This window comes from Triturus cristatus, chromosome 4_2 (assembly GCF_964204655.1).
Source record: "Triturus cristatus chromosome 4_2, aTriCri1.1, whole genome shotgun sequence".
Taxonomy (NCBI): Eukaryota; Metazoa; Chordata; class Amphibia; order Caudata; family Salamandridae; genus Triturus; species Triturus cristatus.
The window spans coordinates 318,515,454-318,536,560 of record NC_140586.1 but is presented as its reverse complement, the minus strand read 5'-3'; the positions used below and the strand labels follow the sequence as shown (position 1 = coordinate 318,536,560).

Sequence of the window (21,107 nt, the reverse complement as noted above, 5' to 3'; positions counted from 1 at the left end):
GCTTATAGCATCTACAAGAAGATGCCCGGAGGATTGGGACTGAAAAACGTTCCAGAGCAGTGCTATACAAGGTGCAAAATAATGTTAGTAATTTGCTGAGACTAATTGTCACAAGGGCATTTTTGCATGGATGGGATCCAGCCTCCCTGATAAGGGAATGCTGATAGAAAGTGCAAAGTGCTAAGGCGAAAACAAGTCAAGTAAAAGTTATGTTGTGAGTTACTTGTGGTAGCCAGGTAGGGTTGTATACTACCTGAGGTTATAAGTGGACTATACAAAACTACCTCTGGCATGCATTGGGATTGTTCTCCGCTCTCCTTTAAACACAGGCTTGGAACAAACGTTTATTCCTTACTTTATTTTTATCAATCTGCTCAGGGTTAAAAAAATATTCTGGGACAACAAGCTCTGACATAGGCAGTTTAATACAAGTGAACCAAGGGATTTTTAGTGAATTATTCAGCTCGAGCCAATTTTAGTACTAGTCTTGAAAATATTGCCTCTGGTGTGAGCCAAATTTTAATCCAAAGTAACAGATGGGCTAATCATATGGTATCTGATATGTAGATTACCCCTAATTCGGAGTGACAATTATGGGTGGCAGTACTCGTAGGTACTGACAGGATTCTACGTAAAAAAGCATGTTCTGCTCTTTGAATGGTACCAGAATTAATGTGACTCCGATATACCCACCCTATATAGAGCCACTAGAATAGGTTTGCCACTATACAGCTGTAGCATCACCATCGGGATCTGTGTTCGAGCTTGTTTGCAGAACGAAAGAGCGCTTTGATCACTTTTGTGAATTGCTATGTTCTATTGTTTATCAGGTGCCTCTGCTGCACGAAGGTGTCCAGCATAATTCCAAAGTAATTAAATGTGGTGACCTTAGTGGCCTCTGCCCCCAATGAAATGGGGCTTGGTTTTCGTGTTTCTCAGTCCACTCGTCATAATAAGATTTACAAAAATGTCCCTTTAAATCAAGATTACTCCTAAAATTCATAAAATCACCTAATAAAATTTGGAGAGTATTTGTGGTTCTGGCTAAAAGTACTGTGTCATCTGCATATCGCAGTGTTGGTATCAAGCGTTTGCCAACCTGGGGCACATAGGCATCATGTTGGGCGGGGAAGGATTCCAAACCGTTTATGAATAATAAAAACAGGAATGAGGTAGGATACAGCCTTGGCGTATGCCGCACTCAAACTCACTAGAGAAGTAAATTATCCACATGGGCCATGTCTAATTCCACAGTCATCCATATGTAAGTTCTTCAATAGGATGATGAGGGCCTCTTCCACTCCCATGGTTTCTGAAATATCCCATAGTTTTGAGCGATATGTGTTGTGAAAGGCACATAGAGGGCCATAGAAGCCATGTATAAAGAACCTTGCCTGGCCTTGACAAACCTTCCTGTTATTAAAGAGGGATTAAGGGACTGTTCACCTGTGCCAGTGCCTGGCCGGAAGCCGTAGTGGATGTCTGATAAAATGGAGATTCTATTAGCCCAGTCCTCTAGATTTGTGAGTAACACTCTGCCCAGGATCTTGGAGGTTGAATCAAGGAGGGAGTTTGGTCGGTAACCGTTTAAGCTATTTCTAGCCCTCCTTTTTTAGGTCAAGCCTAGCATTGCAGCGCATGCGGTGCTCGCTCTGCGAGGAATGCTGTAGTAGTAGTTTTAGATGTAGAAGTGGTATGGAAGTCCCGCCAATATTTTTCATTGGCTGGTGTCATTGTCTATGGTAAATGCTAGCTTCCAATTGGTAATGAGGCTTCTTAGTCCCTCCTTGTTACTGCCCTGTCTCCTTTTGTGACCGCCCATCAGGATTGGATCTTTTACTTGCAGCATGTTCATAAGTTGGTCAGCACTATTTTTTTTTCAGCCGGCTTTGGAACAGACTGTCATAGCTTTACAGGCAGAGCCTGACCTCTTAGTCGTGCATCGCGGCTACTGAAGCAGCCACCTCCTCTGAAAGACAGGTAGGCAGTTGTGGAGACTTCAGAGACTGTAGAGAGCCCTCTGCAGGCAATAATTGTGCAGTACGCGTATGCCTCGTGACAAGTGTCCGTCACAGGAATGCAAAAATGCTCTGTATATATAGCTAGCTATGCTGGTGATTGGCCAGCTTGGCAGTGTGGGCAGTTTTGACAGATAATAGTTTATCTGGAATCACAGTCTTTGGAAGTTAAGGAGCTCGGATTTGTAGGAGCCTTCCACATTTACAGCGAATTAGTTTTACCCCCTCTCTCGATACCCCCCCCCATCCCCTCCAGTCTCGTATCACCTGTAACACGTTCCTGTGGTGTTTAAGATCAGGCATGCATAACCTCTCACGCTTGCTCAAATGTTCCTTCGTATTGTTTTCACAAGTCAGGAACAGAGTGCATTATGTTAGCAATAACGGCCCCTCTGTACCGATCCCAAATGAACAGTTTGAAGGAAAGAGCTTTCCGCCGCACATCCTCGCTTACTCCAGTTTTTACGACCCTGGGCAGCTCTAACTCTCTGATCGGCATTGTAGCTGCCCTGGTCTTATTTCTTATTTCAATATGTTAAAAAGATCTTTTTTTTTTTTTAGATAATGTTTTGCGTGATTCGAATGTGAAATTTACAAAAAGCTCTGGTCGCGATTTGGCCCACACCAAATCTATTCAAATGTACAGCAAATGTCTTGAAATAGAAAAAGGGTCTGAAGGGGCGCAAGGTGGAACCCTGCATGCGGAGACAACCGCCAGTTCTTTGCTGAAACGGAACACACAGCCCGTGGCTTGGCCCCTGAACGAGGTGCATTGAAGCGTCTGCACGTCATTCCCACAGCGCTAACTTTATGGTGCACAGAAGATGCATACGCCCTCACATTACCTTCCTGCACCCATATATACGGTGCACACGGGGTACGAGGAAATACTATTTTAACACTACAATTTAACATTGTAACTTATTTACAGTATTCTGAGCGCAAACTGTACCCGAAGGCGTTGGAGCGGGTCACAGGAGCACCAGTTACCTTACATGATGTCACATTAAAGTGCATGTTTTTTTAAAGCACAGGGGTGGTGTTTAAAGGGATTCGCCCAAAATCCCACACATTAATCCCCGCGCTGAGAGTCCAACTTGGGAGAAAGTTCAAAGAGGGAGAAGAGAAGAAGTGACAGAGAAGTGAAGAAGCGAGGGGGAAGGGGAGGAGTGAGAGGGAAGGGGTGAGAGTGGATGGAGGGGGAGTGGGGGTATGGGCGAAGAGGCTTTTGTCAGCGCTGCATTCGGTTCCACAGTTGCATCTCCGACCGCATCACCTGTTGAAACAAGCATTTGCAATGCAATAGGTCTCGCAATTGAGAGATTTTAAGCTATTGGCATTGTAAATGAGAGTGCCTTTTATGTATTTGTTTTAAAACCCTGCAATATTAAAAGGCATTGTCATTTACCATACCAATAGTTCAAAGTTTCTAAAATACGAGGCCTATTGCATTGCAAATGCTTGTTTTAAAAATTGGGACGGACTGTTTCCCTCCATGATTTTATTTAGGCGCCCTGAATAACTGCATGAAGGACGTTGGTAATGATTGGAGCCCAACGGGTAACGTCTGACTTAAAGATATCCTCTGGCACTCCTTCAGGGCATGGAGCTTTCCCTAATGAAGATATCTTAATTGCGCATGCATCATTGTTAACTTCAGTAGGGCTACTAAGATTAAGGGGCGCCACAAAGTTTACATTTTCAGCAAGGTTACAGTCAATGCTACCTGAGTTAAAGACATCTGCAAAATGTGCCGAGCATCGTTCAGCGTGGAGGTAATTTTCGATTTTGGAGGTGCAATTGTCAGATGGGGTTAATTTATAATGTCCCAGAATCTTTGTGTCTATTTGAAGATGCTGCTTCAAGAGCCTCCCATGCCGCTTTTCTAATCACTTCTTTTCGAGTCTCTAAGGCTGTTTTATGTGTTGAGCATGCTTGTCTGATCCTAAGGTTATTGTGCGCGGTCTATTTAGATGCCATTAGAAGTTGTCTATGCGCTGCAGAACATGCTGTAATGGTGAATCCTTTTTGCAAAGTTTATTGGTGAGCATGCGCGAAATCCGTAAGATAATTGATTAATTGCTAAGTAGAATGCAGCTAGGGCTCGATTCCAGTGTCAAGCAGGTAATAGTGACAGGATTTTTCAGAAACTGTGGTGCATCTATTTTATCCCACTTGATTCTCACACCCCTATTTTCATAATTCTTCACATTTACAGAACTTTAAAAAATATTTTCTACTTTCCAATTTGCTTCTGTATTTAAATACAGTTTATTATTCTGTTAATATTTAATTTTCTTAGCAGTTACGGACCTCTTAGTAGGTTTTGTGGACCCCAATGGGTCCCCGGATCACAGGCTAAGAACCACTGCTATAAACAATATAGAACCGTGATGGTTCTCCAATGTTTGGATGCGTCTTTCATCTGATTCCGTAAGTGTTCTGAACTGATGTTGGTGGCTGCTAGCAGCAAATCTACACAACTGTTCCTGGATAAAAGTTCCTCCATATCTTTGCAGTTAAAACTCACGTCCTGTGCGCACACCATTTGCTTGGTAAGTTCGGCCCTAGTTTAGGCAGTTTCATGAAACAATAAGCAATTCTATTCAACACGTATTCTTATTATTCAAGGATTTTGCGAAATGTTCTTTGTTTCTTTTATTTCTTGTAAATTCCCCAAAAGGAATTGCTCGGACCTGATGTGGTGGGTGTGCACTCCCCGCATGTAGGAGTGAATTGCAGGCGGGTCGGCTTGCGGTATAGTCTGCTCTGAAGGGTGTTGTTGTTAACATACAACTCAATGTCTAAAAATTCTATTTGTTTAGCAAGTGTCTAATAACTGATTTTAGGTTGCTAGTTTTCAGGACTGTCGACAGGATGATATTTTTGAGATTCTGTTGGAAATCACTTGCACAGTGGCACTAAAAACAACCCAGGACTTGAAAACCACAGCATTTGTAGTAGGTATGTGGTATAAGTGTAGACATTAATCCGGTGTCACCAGAATTTGGAATGCCATCATGTGTCTTCGGCCCCACAGTGCTAAAATTAACCAGATACATATGAACAGTTTCCACATGTCTAAGCAGCAAATGTTGAAGGCATATTAATTTTATGGAGAAAGAATCCTGTATATGCTGGACCTGATAAAGAACGATTTTGAGCTAAAACAAAACAGCAAAAAGATATCCCTTTATTAGGCTACTTCATGAATGTACAATCGGTCAAGTTTATAAATGTGCTCCAATTTTTAGCATTTGTTTCTTTTAAAGATGTTGCTGTTGCTGCTGGTGTTTCAAATCCGGCTATCTGTCGATTTCTGTCAGATATTCTTAATGTCATGCTGTAGAAAGCCTCCAGTTTTATCCCCAAGACGGTTGGTTGCAGAACTCAGTAGTGTCAAAAGTGGGTTTTATGCCCTTGTAAGTTTTCCAAATGTTTTTGGCACCCTCGACTGCACACATGCTCTTGAAGCCTGAGAGCAATTCCTGTGGAACTACAAAATACTTTTGGTCAAATAATGTACAAATTACTTTATGCTGTACCCTCTTCATTAGTCATTATAGTGCTACTTATCTGGGATCCGTCAATAACGCATTCATTATGTAGAGCAGTGGCATACCTCTGGTAAGGGCAGGTTTGTAGCGTAAATGGAACTGGGTGGCGAGTTTTTAATATTTTTGCCGTTGTGACATCAATTAGAGAAGTGTCTTGCAAAAGAAAAGCGATTCCTCCTATTTTTAGTTTTGGAAACTTAGCATTTTTTTTAGTGACTTTCCATACCCTCTGAAGCAGTGGTTTCTTAGCCCATCCCTGACTTCGAGGACTTCAGCAAAACATTTCTGTCAAGAGGCAATTTCCTATCACAGTCGACCTTATTTTCTCGGATATTGATAAAAGCATGCATGCAGGAGAAGAGGCTTTGGAAGGGTGAACCTTAAGGAAGGAGGTAGTAATGCCGTCTATACCTGAAAGCACTGAATTAAGTACTCTTGTGAACACTCCAACAACTGTACGTGGCTATATTATTTTTTATAGAATTTTGGGTACGCCTCACAGACACATTTTTTCCAAATCAAATAAATAAGCTTTATTTTTTGCTAAACAAAGTTTGTGTAAGAACAAATTGCTTAACTTGTACATCTTGTCATTTTGTGTTGCTATCAGAGAACCACCTGTTTTGTCACAATTGAAAACATACTAACTACATAACAATGTTAAAAAGTTTTAAATATTATTTTTTGTCCTCCGTGTTTTCAAGACTGAATAATGTTTAGTAATGGTATAGACATGTCGCAGTACGTGCAAAATAAAAATAAAAAGTTATACATTGTTTTAATTTAAAGAAAACAAATCATTCATTTCTAAAGGATGTTTGTTTTAAAGGGCACATTTAGGGCAATCTGATATAGGTGAATGAATTTCAAGAAGTGCAAGGACAGGGATTCAGTCCTTTAAAAAAAAGATTTGCCTTTGAAATCCATATGGTACTGGTGATTCCTCCTTGGGTGTGCTGCTTTCTTATTTATTTAAATGATGTTTTTTTTTTACTTCCAGTAGACAGTTTTAGGACAGCACATACAGAGATTGTCCGGAACCCACTCTGGTTCATATGGATGCATGTGCTTCCAGAAGGAGTTTTTGTACAGGATGATATTTCATCAAGTCTCTCTGAAAACACTTGAGCCCAAATGTACCAGATGAGAGTGGGATTGCATGGTGTTTCTGATACTTTGTATGGGGTATGCAGTACTGTCTAGTGGTATTCACCAAAGCTTAATGTGAATAACAAATGACTGAGCACACCCAAGTAAGAGCATTCAGGCAGATTCCAATGGGATGGATTCATAGAATTTCTTTGCGCTTTCTGGAGTTATGTTAAGAACTTTGGTCTATCGAAAGGTAACACATGAATGTGTGATTAAATTTTTTTGGGCAATACAGCACTATATCTTTGCTATCTTAGAAACTGTCTATAACCAGTGCAATTATGTACATACACCTCTTTCGTCCACATTTGCTCAGGCAGATGTTGACTGTACAGATGACGAACAATCTATAGACTTGTTTGTTGGGGACACTGGCCCATTCGTGAGTTTTGGGTGTCCCAATGCAACAACTCCAAGCAGTATTGCTTTGGTGAATGTATGCAAATAGGTCGAATTTGATTCTTGCAAGTCTTATAGGGTGTTTTTGAATGTAACACTCTCCCTTAGAATGGACTTGTTAGTGCCAATTGCTGTAGGTAGACAAGTAATGCCTTTGCCAACATGCATCCATTATTTCGTGAAATATGAATAGATGTCCAAGTGATTACCGCTGTTTATTTTTCTTTTTTTACTGCCGCGTTATGATGCTCCGGCATGGTGGATGTCTTTCATGATCTTCGACTGTTCACTTTTACTTTTCACCAATTGCTCTTGGCCTAGCAAGCAAAACCGATCGCTCTGAACACCAACAGTGCTTGTTACATGAGGTAGTTCACTTGTAGTTGCTCCTTTGTTTTCCAGTTCCAAGACATCATGGGTATTCTTTAAAACTCTTCTACTCAACAGCAGGTTTGCAGTCCTGTCCTCATGTCAAGAATAACAGTCATCTGTTATTAGTGTCTCAGGTATTCTAGTTATGAGACTTATCGTTGTCTTTTTGTTCCCAATTCTGTGCCACCTAGTTCACCTGTGTTCTTCCACTGTCTCATTCGCTGTGCTTTTCTCTTTCTCTCCCTTTGTCTCTTTTTTCCTTTGTCTCATTCTATTAGTTGTCCTCTCCTTCCCTCCATCTTTTCTTTTGTTTTCTCTCTCGGCCTCTCGTTGCTTCTATCTCTTGATCACTCTTTCACACTTTCTCTCTTTGTCTCACACTGTGTCTTTATTTCTGTGGCGCTATCAACACCACTCACTTTATCTATAGATGAAATTGCCGAAAATACTTTCTACTTTTGATCCTATCACCAGTGATCTGCCGTGGCCAGGGTCCATTTTATCACTGATGAATGGGCAATGCCAGTGTGTGTGTTTGTGAATGGTCTGTTGTATGTTAAAATCCTGTCACCAAAATGGAGGCTGTTGGGCACAAAATGCAGAAATGAAGGCGATGGGATCACAAACCGCTACAGTGGAGGAAAAGCAAAATATATCCACAAAAGTGGAAAATTGACTTGATATGAATTCACTGAAAACAGTGCGATTTTGTAAATATAGTGATTGTTGACAACCACATTTACTGTACATTATAGACTCCACGTTTACTTCACCTTCTCCATCAAATCTCATGTAGCAATTGTGAATGTGGAGGCAGTAGGTTATCAAAATATGCTTCACTCACTAGTCCATTATTATTCCCTTCATCAGGTTGTGAATTACCAGTAATCAGTGTTAAAATGCCAATAGCCCAACAACCGTGATTGATTAGTATCACACCCACATTATTTAAAACAACCCAAACTTTAGATAATGAGATGGAAGTGCTGAATCCTCTTCTGCCCCTTGAGGCCACCATAGCTCAGATTCCATAACAGAAGTGTGAAAGATAGTAAGGGTATTTAGTGATCCTCTGGCAAGAGAGGAGGGAGAGTGGCATGTGTCTATATGGAAGATACCAACACTGCAGAACAGGAGTTACAACTAATTTTCCTTCTCCTGCAATGGATCTTTCATAGGTTCATGTGCCTGAATCAGAACAGCACAGAGTATAGTAAACAGTAAATAGGCAGGAAGCAGACTCACTTCTAATAGAACAGGTTACTTATTACCTGACATAGCTGTGGTATCAGCACCTCAGTGGTGGGTTTTACCGTTACTCGGTCCTCTGAAATGGTGGTTTGCTTTACTGTGGCAGAACATGGTGCAGAATGAGACCCAACGGGCAATGTCCCGTTTTGTCAAGGGTCTTTCTGTGCCCTGGCACCCAAAGCTAGAGAACTGGACTTACAAAAAAAGTTATTCGTTTTTCCTCATGCGAGTTACAGGCATGCGTTTGCCAATGTATTGCACGCGATAATGTGAAAAATGTTTACCGTGCAAACATTTTCAGTCTTAGAAAAGACTTGATGCCAGTTATCAAAACACAAGAGCTTTTCAAGGAATCTCTCGTTTAATGCCGGATATTTACGTAATTCTTGGCGGGAACTAGCAACACTGGAGGCCTCTTGATAAAGGGTGAGGGTGCAGATTACAGTGCCTAATTGGAAATAATGATTGCAAATGCTGCTTTTATTTCTATTTAGGAGGCCATTTGCACTTTATCAGAAAGGCATGTTATGGAATTTATTGCGTATGCTGATTTTTTTGTATTTTATTGACACCTTCCTGCTGGAGCTTTTTTTTAAATCTATTTTTCACACAGTGGACTCAAGAGGATTAAACATTGGCTGGTTAACACAGTTTCAACTCTTATGGAATTGTATTGAATGAGGGAGTATTTTAAACTTGAAAAGTGAAATTAATCATCGTACTTTTTTATCACATTGATATCACATTCAATGTTTCATCTCAAACATGTACCTAAAGATGAGGCAATCCTCGTGTTTATTATTTTTTCAATGAAACAGCCTGTTTTTTAATGCATGTCTCAGGTCTCAAATGCAGCCTGACTGTAATGCGGCTTCTTCATTGGCTTTACTTTCGTTTTAAGATGGCAGCTCAATGTCTCGAGTTAAACTACAAAACTTTCGGCTGTATATGAGGCCTGTGTGCACTAATTCTCCTTGGAAATCTGATCATGCTTAACAGTTGGCAAGAGACAAAAACACTTCAGATCACAAGAACCTTGTCAAGAAAAGATTGTGTTAATTACCTGAATAAAACAGTAGGTACTTGCCTAGGTATATGTTTTTTAAGGACACAAATCCTCACCCACCCAAGTGGCACGCTTCATCAACCGGTTGCTCCAAATCCTGACACCCTTACTGGTGGTACGGACTGTATCGATTACTTGGTGCTGTTAGTGGAGATCTTTCTGCTCAGTATCTGAATAGACAATGGGATCCTCACAGAAAGCAAAAAAACTACCTGCCTCATGATAATTTATTCTGATTACGTATAGTGATATTAAAAACAAAAAGTCAGAATGTATAGAGGATTATCGATAATTCTCTGTTCCCATGGTCAACATGTTTCAATAGTCATGGAAACATATTCCAGCATGCATGCAAATCTATAACATATCCCCACTAGAAGCTCAACCGCATTTTATAGGCATGTAATTTAATTTCTTCCATTCTTAAGCTTCCCAGTTCCGAACAGTGTGCTACTGGTTCTTGCTTAAACATGAATTTGACATTTTTCTACTATCTTCTCTATGCTGTTAAATCTCAGATTAGCCGACAGCCACCACAGAAGTAGAGAAGCTACAGAACTGCAAAACTTCCAAATAATTACAATTCTGCAGCCTAATTTAGGGATGGGGGGAAACAGCTTGAGACTAAAACAAAAAAAGCCCTTCCCGTAGAACATTTATCACAAGCAAGGAAATGCTGCATGCCCTCCATGGGTGGAGATGGTGCAATAAAGAGCTCTGATGTTATTTCCCCTGGGATCATGGGCCAAAAGAGATCATGAACCAACACAATAAGTGTCAGGGAATAATTGCCAATTAGGAATCAGTTTAGCTTTTAATGTCTTGGGGGGATAGTTACAAGACTGCCAGGGATGACATAAAACCACAAATGTCTTGACCACTATTGCATGGGTTGGCCTGATAACTTACTTTATCAATTTACTCCCTTCACTGCCCATCCAAGGATGCCCAAACAGCTAATGAATTGGCTTGCAATCTGTCGTACAGGAACTTTGTAAAATAATTCCACTGGAGTGTTCTAAAAAGATAGTTTGAAGTGAGTCTTTTGTCTGTGAAGTCATGAGGAATATGTCATCTAGAGCAAAGGGTGTGTGCAGCATCTGAGCACCAGATTAGGTTCATGTGAACCCTACAGAGGAGGTGTATGTCACTGTGGCAGAAACCGCATGAGTAGCTGAAACAGTGATCAAGAAAACATCTGCGTCTGGAAGAAGAAGCTTACACATTCCAGTGCTTGATTATCTCAAATCTAGGTATTAATTGGCGGGACATGTGGTGAAGTGGTAGCCCGGAGACAAGTGACTAAGAAATACTATCTTTCAACAAGGGTTGCACTGTAAGATGGTGCAATGAGTAGTGAATAGCGGAGTTTAGTTAGTGGGAGAGCCGTAACCCTTTTACCATCATTATGTCATTGGACTCCACGTTGTATTGCAGTAAGGAGACCCTACATTTCTTTAAGGATTCTTCCATATAGTCACCTACTCTCTAGTTGCCTGTGAGCTTCAGCCTGCATGTACACTTTCTTTCCAGTGCTGTTTATGTAGTGGGTGTAAGAAGTCAGGATGAATCATCTGTAAGTTCATGAATTTAATCACACAAAGCTTATGGCATAGTCTATACAATGTTTTATTACCCTGATAATTATTTGTCATTGCTTTCTGCCTCTTGTCAATACAAGTTTGAGCTTTCTTTACACCTTTCCTGCTAGTTGATGTACGGTACAGTTAATTGTACCCATTTTGTGCGTATCGAAGTGGAATCTTGTTTACTGTACAGTCCAAGACATGCCTCCGCAGTCTCTCTGGAAAGTTACTTCGCCAATGGTTTTAGAATTTGTCAGTGGGGGAAGCCCCCACATTTTCATATCATCTAACTTGTCATCATTGGCGCTCACCCTGCAATACAATAACACAACTGTAACCTTTATGTAGGATTTCTAAACACTTTGAGGCTTATTAGTAGCCAACTCTTAAGAAATGTATTTTATGCTGACCACTGCTGTGCCTCAAACTGCAGCTTTGATCCATACCACTTCACTCACTCCTCTTTCTAAAGGCACTTTTAAAGAGTCAATTTTGAAGTCTGTTGTGAAGATGCTTTTGTGAGAAGTGATATGTGCAAGAGCATTGATAACTGTTCAAAGATACAGTGCAACAGAGTACAGTTAGCAATGCATTTGTAAAAGACAAGACTGTCCTTTAATTTTTACTTGTGGATGCTGTGTATTGATTGCATGTTTATCACTGTAGCTTTGCTAAAGTAAAATTAGTTAGAAAAAATAAACCCAAATGGGGAGCGCATATAGAATTTTCATGTTCGCTAAAGCTTTTAAAATGGTGATCGAGCTTAGTGCGGTTTGTCATCTATGGTGTGTTTTCTTCTGTTACAGACTGGGTAGAGTTCAGTCCATATGAGATTGGCATGGCAAAATATGGCACATTCATGCCACCTGATCTATTTGGAAGCAAGTTTTTTATGGGGAATGTGGTGAAAAAATATGAAGAAAACCCTCTGCACTTTTTAATGGGTGAGTATGTCAATGACAAAAATTATAAAAACACATGCTCGTATGTACTTGCTTAGCGGTGCTTACATAGATTGTGCCATGCTGAGGAATAACAGGGTGTGGAACAATGGGCAACAGCCATGGGGTACAATTCAGTATCATTTGCAACAGACAAGTAAAACTTAGTTTTTTTAATGATAACATGCTAGACTTTGAGGCAGGTGAGAGGCACCCTGTCAAGCACCTCTGGATTTTCTCCATCCCCTGGTGTACTGGGTAGCAAAGACTCTACATTATTTAAATGGCAATGGGGGGGTATCACATATAGTTGCTTCTAATAAGCACAAAAATGCAAAAGTTCCTTTAGTACTAGTTGGTCAAATTTTGGGGAAGTTGGGTTGGTATTTATTGCCCCCATTTTTATGCATCACTCCATTGTTGGAATAGCTGTTACACAAATGCGGGTGGTTATATGAAAGACAACTTTGTTATTAGTGACGCCTGTTTGCATAAGATATAGTATTAAGTGCTCTAAAAATAAGTTATTTTAGTCAGCCTAATTTTTTTTAACTTCTACTGCCGTTTTCTGGTTGTATTACATGCTTCCAGTCTCATTAATCTGGCCTACTCCTAATCACAACTAACGTGGTGCTTTCATGTGGCAGGACAATCTGCATTCAAAGAGGTTTGAGACTCTAAAACCTGGATAGCCAGTGCTGCCAATATTTTGTTAGGTTTGGACCAAATTCCCATGTGGGTTCAGACATGAGCCACATTTCTAGCCGTAACCAATACTATGTAATTTACGCCACTTCTATCTATGCTCACTGGCAGCTCCTCCACTAAGGCAGGGGAGCGTCGCCTCACTGCTTTGCAGCAGGGAAATAAAGGAAAAATAAAATGATAATAACTTGAGGTTATTATCATTTTATTTTGCCCTGCTGCGGCAGCTTTGTGGCGGGGATGCTTTGACAACAGGAACAGGGGAGTGGTGAGCACATTTTGTAAGTGTGCATGAATGTTTGGCCGGCCGGCTCGGGCTGGTCAAACATTCATGCACACTTTGCATGTTCTCCACCCAGGCTTCATTACAGATCTTCTTCGCCACCCCAGATCTGTGCCAGCTGCCACTGTCTATGCCACTCTAAACCAGTGTACTCTACGACCCTCTACTCTACAACGTTGCACTCTGTCACTGAACTCTGCCACTCTTCTCTGTACCACTGCACTCTACTCTGCACTACTCTACTCGCAGCACTCTATGCCAGTGCACTCTGCGCCACTCTACTTTGTATCACTCCACTGCATTCGACATCACTCCACTCTACACCACCCCACTTAACTCTGCACCACTGCACTTTGTCACTTAACTGTGTCACTGCATTCTACGCCACTGCACTCTGCCCTGCAAAGTTTACTCTACTCTGAAGCAATCGACTCTACGCCACAGCACTCTATGCCTCTCTACTGAAGTCTGCTCTGTGCCACTCTACTGTATGCCACTGCACTCTATTCCACTCTACTCTCAACCAGTGCACTTTACCTAACTTTACTCAAAACCAATGCACTCTATGCCACTACACTCTACTCCAGTCTACTGTTTTACTGCACTCTATGCCATCATACGCTATGCCACTCTATTCTGTTGTTCACCAATGTACACTAATGCACTGTACTACGCAGCACTCTATGCCAATGCACACTCACCACTTTAGTCTACACCTCTGCACTATACAAGACTCTACTCTGCAGCACTGCACTAAACTCCTTGCCACGCTACTGCACTCTGCAGCAATGCACGTTAGGCATCATACTCTATGCCACTCTAATCTACTCTGCATCACTGTACTCTGCCACGCTACTCTGCACCACACCATGCCACTGCGCTCTACTTCAGTGCACGCTATACCACTCTACACCACTACACTCTACTCTGCAGCTTTTCACTCTACCCTGCAGCACTCAACTCTACAGCACTCTACTGCATTCTTCACCAATGCACTCTACGCCACTACAGTTCGAGGCATGTGGGCTGCTGAATTCATATCTGTGCATAGATCGCCGCCTAGTGTTGGGTCCGGATGATTGCACATTGTTGTCCTGGAAGAGTCTTCGAAGTATCCTGAGATGGGTGACTCCTCCCCTGGACCACAGTGCGCATGGGCATCCTCTCCATCCCCAGATTGTTTTTTTCCCCCATTGGGTTCGGATGCAACTATCTTAGCTCAACTTCGGAATACTTAGTTTTAGGCCAAAAGGCCTATAGTTTTCGTCGGTACAGTTACCGTTCGGTGTCGACTACTAGTTCTAGTGCTCCACACCCTTTTCAAAATTTCGAATCGAATTGGTCCAAACTTCGCTCCATCGACGATGGAATCGAGAACTCCGTTCAAGAGGTGTCCGTTGTGCCACGCCAAGTACCCTCACATCGACGTCCACCCGGTCTGTAACAAATGTCTCTCGCCGGATCACGACGGATCAAAATGCATGGCCTGTGCGCGGTTCCGATCCAAGAAAACTCTACGGAACCGACGGGCAGCGAGGCTCGAGGCGCAGCAGGCAGCGCCCGCACCCACCAACATATTCAGCACCGAGGACGCCGAGAGCGTGGAAGAAATACTATCTAGCCCCGCTTCGGAGCATGGTTCCCGATCGGACGACGATGACGAAGAGCTCTTTCGACGTAAAGAAGCCGTCGACGAGGTAGGGGACATCGACGAAGCCTATGGGGCTGAAGAAGACAGCTCTCCCGAGGAGTTAGGCCAATCCGTCGACACGGAGGCCGAAATTAGTCGTCAGGCTCCGGTCGAGGGATCGCCTTCGGGCCTTACCCAAGACCTAATCCATGGTTCCTCGGCCCCGCCTTCCGGCCCGGCACTGAACACTATGCAAGAGCCAATATTACCCAAGACGACCGGGTTGTTAAACCCTAAAACATCCATCGCTCCAGTCCCTTCCAAATCGAAAGCGAAACTGGTGGTGGTCGGATCAAAGGCGTCGAAACAGTCCACTGCCCTGGCGCCGACGCCGAAGAAAGTAGTCGGCTCCGAACGCGTACAAAAAGACTTCGGCGCCGAACTCACCGCAGCAGACGCGGTCGACGCACAGAAGAAGCGCGCCCTCGTGCACCACAAGGCACCGACACCTTCGGCGCCGACACCGAAGCCCGTCGCCTCCGCAGTCAAAATGGCCGCCTCGGCTACGTCGACGCCTAAAGCACCGATGCCGAAGAAGTCCTCGACTACGTCGACTATCGATGCATCCCTTCAAGCCAGTGACCCCCTTCCGACAAAAAAGTCGGGGTCGGCCTCCACACCTACTACCAAGATGCCCACCAAACCACAATCTCAGTTTGCTGTGCAGCAGGTCTCTGCATCTCTCCAACGTATCCGGGACCAGGTAGCCCTCCACTCTACCTCGGGTCCCCACACTACCTCACCCGGTACAGTGCACTCGGAGCCCACCAACATTACCTTTGGGCTGCCACCGACATCGGCACCGAAACTCTTTCAAATTCGAACACGTGTCCTCCACACACAGTCCACCACCTCTGGACTAACAGAACACGACCCTTCAGGGCCACAGTTTATCGACGCCGACACTGGCAGGCTCATGCTCCACAAGCGCAAGATCACTCCAGTCAGGGAAGAGGTGCCATACAAAATTCCTCTTAAACGCAAGCTACCGGCGGAGCAGGAACCAGTGCTACAAGAACACTTCCATCCCCTCCACTTAGATCCGCAGTCCTTTTCTCCTACCCCTTCTGAATCGGACCCGATGCAGGAATATGGTGGGGACGATACCATCTACCCCGGGGACGCAGATCCCGATGAAACACAGGATCCTGATCAGGCATGGGATGACCCCACAGACCCAAGTGTCACGCCACATGCTCAGGATGCGCAACTCTACAATATTAAAACTTCTCCTACAGAGGACACGGCCGCATTTAATGCCCTTATCGAACGGGCTGCTGCTCATCATGGGGTGGAACTGCACTCTGACGCCATTGAGGAGGACTTCCTGCTTGACACTTTCGCATCTTCGGAAAGAACTGTCAAGACTCTGCCCATGCTTAAAGGGGTTCTGAAGCCTGCCAAAGACATTTTCAAAGACACCACAAGAGCCCGAGTCTTAAACCCCAGGATTGAAAAGAAATATAAGTATGCACCTGGTGACCCTAAATACATTAGGGGTCAGTTGCCATTAGACTCTATGGTGGTTGCCAACGCTCGCAAAAGAGCCCACCCACAGACAACTGGTGATGCTCCTCCCCCAGACAAGGAGTCAAAGGTCCTTGAAACATCTGGCAAACGTGTGGCAGCGCAAACAGCCAATATCCTGCGCATTGCCAATACACAAGCACTCCTGGCACGTTATGACAGGTCACATTATGACACGCTAGAGTCACTGCTCCAACACCTACCAGAGGAGTATAAAGAGTCAGCGGAGCTCCTCATTAGAGAAGGACAACTCCTCACTAATGCGTCCATAAAATGCGCCCTAGACGCAGCTGACACAGCGGCCAGGGCAATAAACACTAGTGTCATGTTACGACGCCATGCCTGGTTACGCATCTCAGGCTTCAAACCCGAGATCCAAAACAATATCTTCAACTTACCGGTTAACACGGAATTTTTATTTGGCCCAGACGTTGACACTACCCTAGAGAAAATAAAAAAAGACACAGATACTGCCAAATCTATAGGGGCGCTACAAACCCAACAATTTCGTAGTGGCTCCTTTCGTCGCACTGGAAATAGGGGAACGTCAAGAGGCCAGGGGTCACAACAACAGTATGCCAAAGGTGGCACACAAACCACCTACGACAAAAACAACAGGGGTGGATATTGTGGATCCAGCGCCAAGGGCAGGGGACGTGGATATGGCAACACCAGGTGCTCTCCAAAAAACAAACAGTGACGCCCTCTCCCTACCCCCCGACCACTTAACACCTGTCGGGGGACGACTCCAGCTGTTCCTGCCCGCATGAAGAACATCACCACGGACAGGCGGGTCAGGGACATCATTCAACATGGGTACTGTCTGGAACTAACTTCCACTCCACCCAATATACCACCAAAGCACCGTCCAATGTCAGCCGAACACTTACATTTACTCCAGCAAGAAGTGCTTGCTATGCTCGCAAAAGGGGCCATAGAAGTAGTGCCCACCGCCCAGCAGGGCACAGGAGTGTACTCTCTGTACTTCTTGATCCCAAAAAAGGACGGCTCGCTCCGACCTATCCTAGACCTGCGACCCCTAAACCTATATATACTGTCGGAGCATTTCCATATGCTCACCCTCCAACAGGTTCTCCCACTACTCACTCAGGGGGATTTCCTAGCTACACTAGACCTGAAGGATGCATACTTCCACATACCAATACACCCTTCACACAGGAAATACCTCAGATTCACCATTCAGGGCAATCACTATCAGTTCAAAGTTCTCCCCTTCGGAGTAACAACAGCGCCCAGGGTCTTTACCAAGTGCCTGGCGACAGTGGCCGCGCATCTGCGAAGACAAAATATTCACGTCTTCCCTTATTTGGACGACTGGCTAGTTCAGGCCAAATCAGCACAACAATGTGCCACCCACATGTCCCACACCACTCACCTTCTTCACGATCTGGGATTCTCACTAAATTACCCAAATTCAAGTCTCCAACGTGCGCACGTACAACAGTACTTAGGCGCCACAATCAACACTCTGGCTGCCACAGCTCAGCCAACTTTAGTGAGAATCAACAGCATGCAACTGCTGATCTCAAAATTCAAACCTCAACACTCCCTTCCGGCGCGAGTGTTCATGCAGTTGATAGGCATGATGGCCTCCTGCATCTTCATAGTCCCACACGCGAGACTACATATGCGCCCGCTTCAGGAGTGCTTAGCACGTCAGTGGAATCAGGCTCAAGGACAGTTGAAAGACCTAGTGTTGGTGAGCGGTCGGGCATACAACTCTCTGCATTGGTGGAATCCACAAAACCTTTGCAAGGGCCGACCGTTCCAAGAGCCTGTCCCACAAATAATACTGACAGCGGACGCGTCTCTCCAGGGATGGGGAGCTCATGTACTCAATTACACAGTGCAGAGACTATGGACTACACAACAAAAGAAGATGCACATCAACCTTCTGGAACTGATGGCAATCTTCCTGGCAATGAAAGCATTCAAAGTACACCTGTGCAACAAGGTCGTGTTGATCCGGACGGACAACATGACTGCCATGTACTACATACAGAAGCAGGGAGGAACACACTCTCCACAGTTGTCTCATCTGGCTCAGAGCATGTGGAAGTGGGCCATTCAGAGGAACATATTCCTCATGGCGGAACACCTCCCCGGCAAGGACAACCAGATGGCGGATCTGCTCAGCAGACACAGCCACCAGATGCACGAGTGGAAGTTACACCCATCAGTACTCCGACCGTACTTCCAGCAGTGGGGTCATCCAGAGATAGACCTATTCGCCACAAGGGAAAACGCAAAATGCCAAAGCTTTGCCGCCAGGTTCCCACATCCACAGTCGCAGGGCAATGCGATATGGATGAACTGGTCCGGCAGATTTGCGTACGCTTTTCCCCCAGCGCCGTTGATACCGCTGGTGGCACGCAAACTGCGACAGCACTCACTGACACTCATCCTGGTTGCTCCAACATGGGCACGCCAGCCATGGTACACCACCTTTCTGGAACTTTCCGTGGTGCCGCATCAAAGGCTGCGGATCAAACCCGCGCTTTTGACGCAGAACCATGGAGAAATTCAACACCCAGATCCGCAACAGCTGAACCTGGCAATCTGGCTCCTGAAGTCCTAGAGTTTGGCTACCTAAACCTGCCACCTGACTGTATGGAGATCATTAAGGAAGCTAGGAGACCCACTACGAGAGCTTGCTATGCAGCCAAATGGAAGAGGTTTGTCATTTATTGCAACAACAATGACATTAACCCGCTCGACGCATCTATTCAGAACATAATCTGCTATCTATTACACCTATACCGATGCAATCTAGCATACACCTCAATCCGTGTCCATTTAACCGCAATAGCAGCCTATCTCCAAAACAGGCAGCACCTCTCTTTATTCAGAGTGCCTGCCATCAAAGCCTTCTTGGAAGGACTTAAACGGGTGATTCCCCCAAGGCACCCCCCAGCACCGGTGTGGAACCTCAACTTGGTCCTCACCAGACTAATGGGTCCACCCTTTGAACCTCTCCATTCTTGTGAGATTCAATTCCTTACCTGGAAAGTTGTTTTCCTGGTTGCCATCACTTCCTTAAGAAAAGTTAGTGAACTCCAGGCACTAACCATTCAAGAGCCATTTATACAAGTTCACGCAAACCGGGTCGTACTGCGTACCAACCCCAAATTCATGCCTAAAGTAATATTGCAGTTACACATGAACCAAACCATCGAACTGCCTGTTTTCTTTCAAAACCCACAAAATGTCGCTGAGAGGATGCTCCACACACTAGATGTAAAAAGGGCCCTCATAAACTATATTCACAGAACTAAAATTTTAGGAAGACTAAACAACTCTTTGTTGCCTTCTCTCCACAACACAAAGGCAACGCCATTTCCAAAGCAGGTATAGCCAGATGGATCGTTAAATGTATCCAAATTTGTTATCAAAAAGCTAAACGCACATTAACGATTCCACCACGAGCCCACTCAACACGGAAGTTAGGGGCCTCCATGGCTTTCCTGGGAAACATTCCTTTACAAGAAATATGTAGAGCAGCCACATGGTCCACTATACATACATTTACAAAACACTACTGTGTAGATGTACACTCAAAACAGCAGGCAGCTGTAGGACAGGCTGTTCTCAAAACTCTTTTTCAGACTGCTGCAGCTGGCATGGGTAGCCGCCGCTAATAGGAGGTACTGCTGTGTATTCTATGCACAGATATGAATTCAGCAGCCCACATGCCTCGAACTGAATATGCTACTTACCAGTATGCATCTGTTCTTGGCATGTAGGGCTGCTGACATTCATATCGCCCACCCTCCTCCCCGGTGCCTGTCGCAGCTGCAGCTCTCAGAATTACTGTATAGCATGGTCATCACTTCCTGTATCTACTCCATCACTGCCACAATGGCGAAAAACAATCTGGGGATGGAGAGGATGCCCATGCGCACTGTGGTCCAGGGGAGGAGTCACCCATCTCAGGATACTTCGAAGACTCTTCCAGGACAACAATGTGCAATCATCCGGACCCAACACTAGGCGGCGATCTATGCACAGATATGAATGTCAGCAGCCCACATGCCAAGAACAGATGCATACTGGTAAGTAGCATATTCACTACGCCACTCTACTCTGCATCACTCTACGGCACTGCACTCTACATCAATCTACTCTACACCACTCTGATCTATTCTGCACCACTCTGATCTTCTCTGCACCGCTGCAGTATACGCCACGCCGCTCTACTCTGCACCATTCTACCCTGCAACACAGCACTTTTCACCACTGCACTCTGCGCCACTGCAATCTACGCTACGCAACTCAACTCTGCTCTTCTCCACTCTACAACACAGCCCACTACTCTTTACCACTTCACTCTGTCACTGCACTCTACACGACTTGAGTCAAAACCAATGTAGTCAATGTCACTGCACTCTACGCCAATCTACTCTGCACCACTGTACTCTACACCACTTCACTCTAGGCCACTCTACAACATTGCACTCCACAATACTCCTCTCTTACACACTCCTCCATTAAACCCTACCCCACTCTACGACTTTATATGCCACTCTACTCTGCAATGCT

At 44.4% G+C, this 21,107-nt stretch overlaps 1 protein-coding gene across 1 annotated transcript in view; it reads left to right on the top strand.

The window, feature by feature from the left end:
* Window positions 1-21,107, top strand: part of PLA2G4A (phospholipase A2 group IVA) — a 737,221-nt gene that overhangs the window by 480,511 nt on the left and 235,603 nt on the right. Inside the window, exon 11 of the mRNA XM_085601661.1 lies at window positions 12,208-12,345. Coding sequence (XP_085457787.1) covers window positions 12,208-12,345 — 138 coding nt within the window. The remainder of the gene's footprint in view (window positions 1-12,207; window positions 12,346-21,107) is intronic.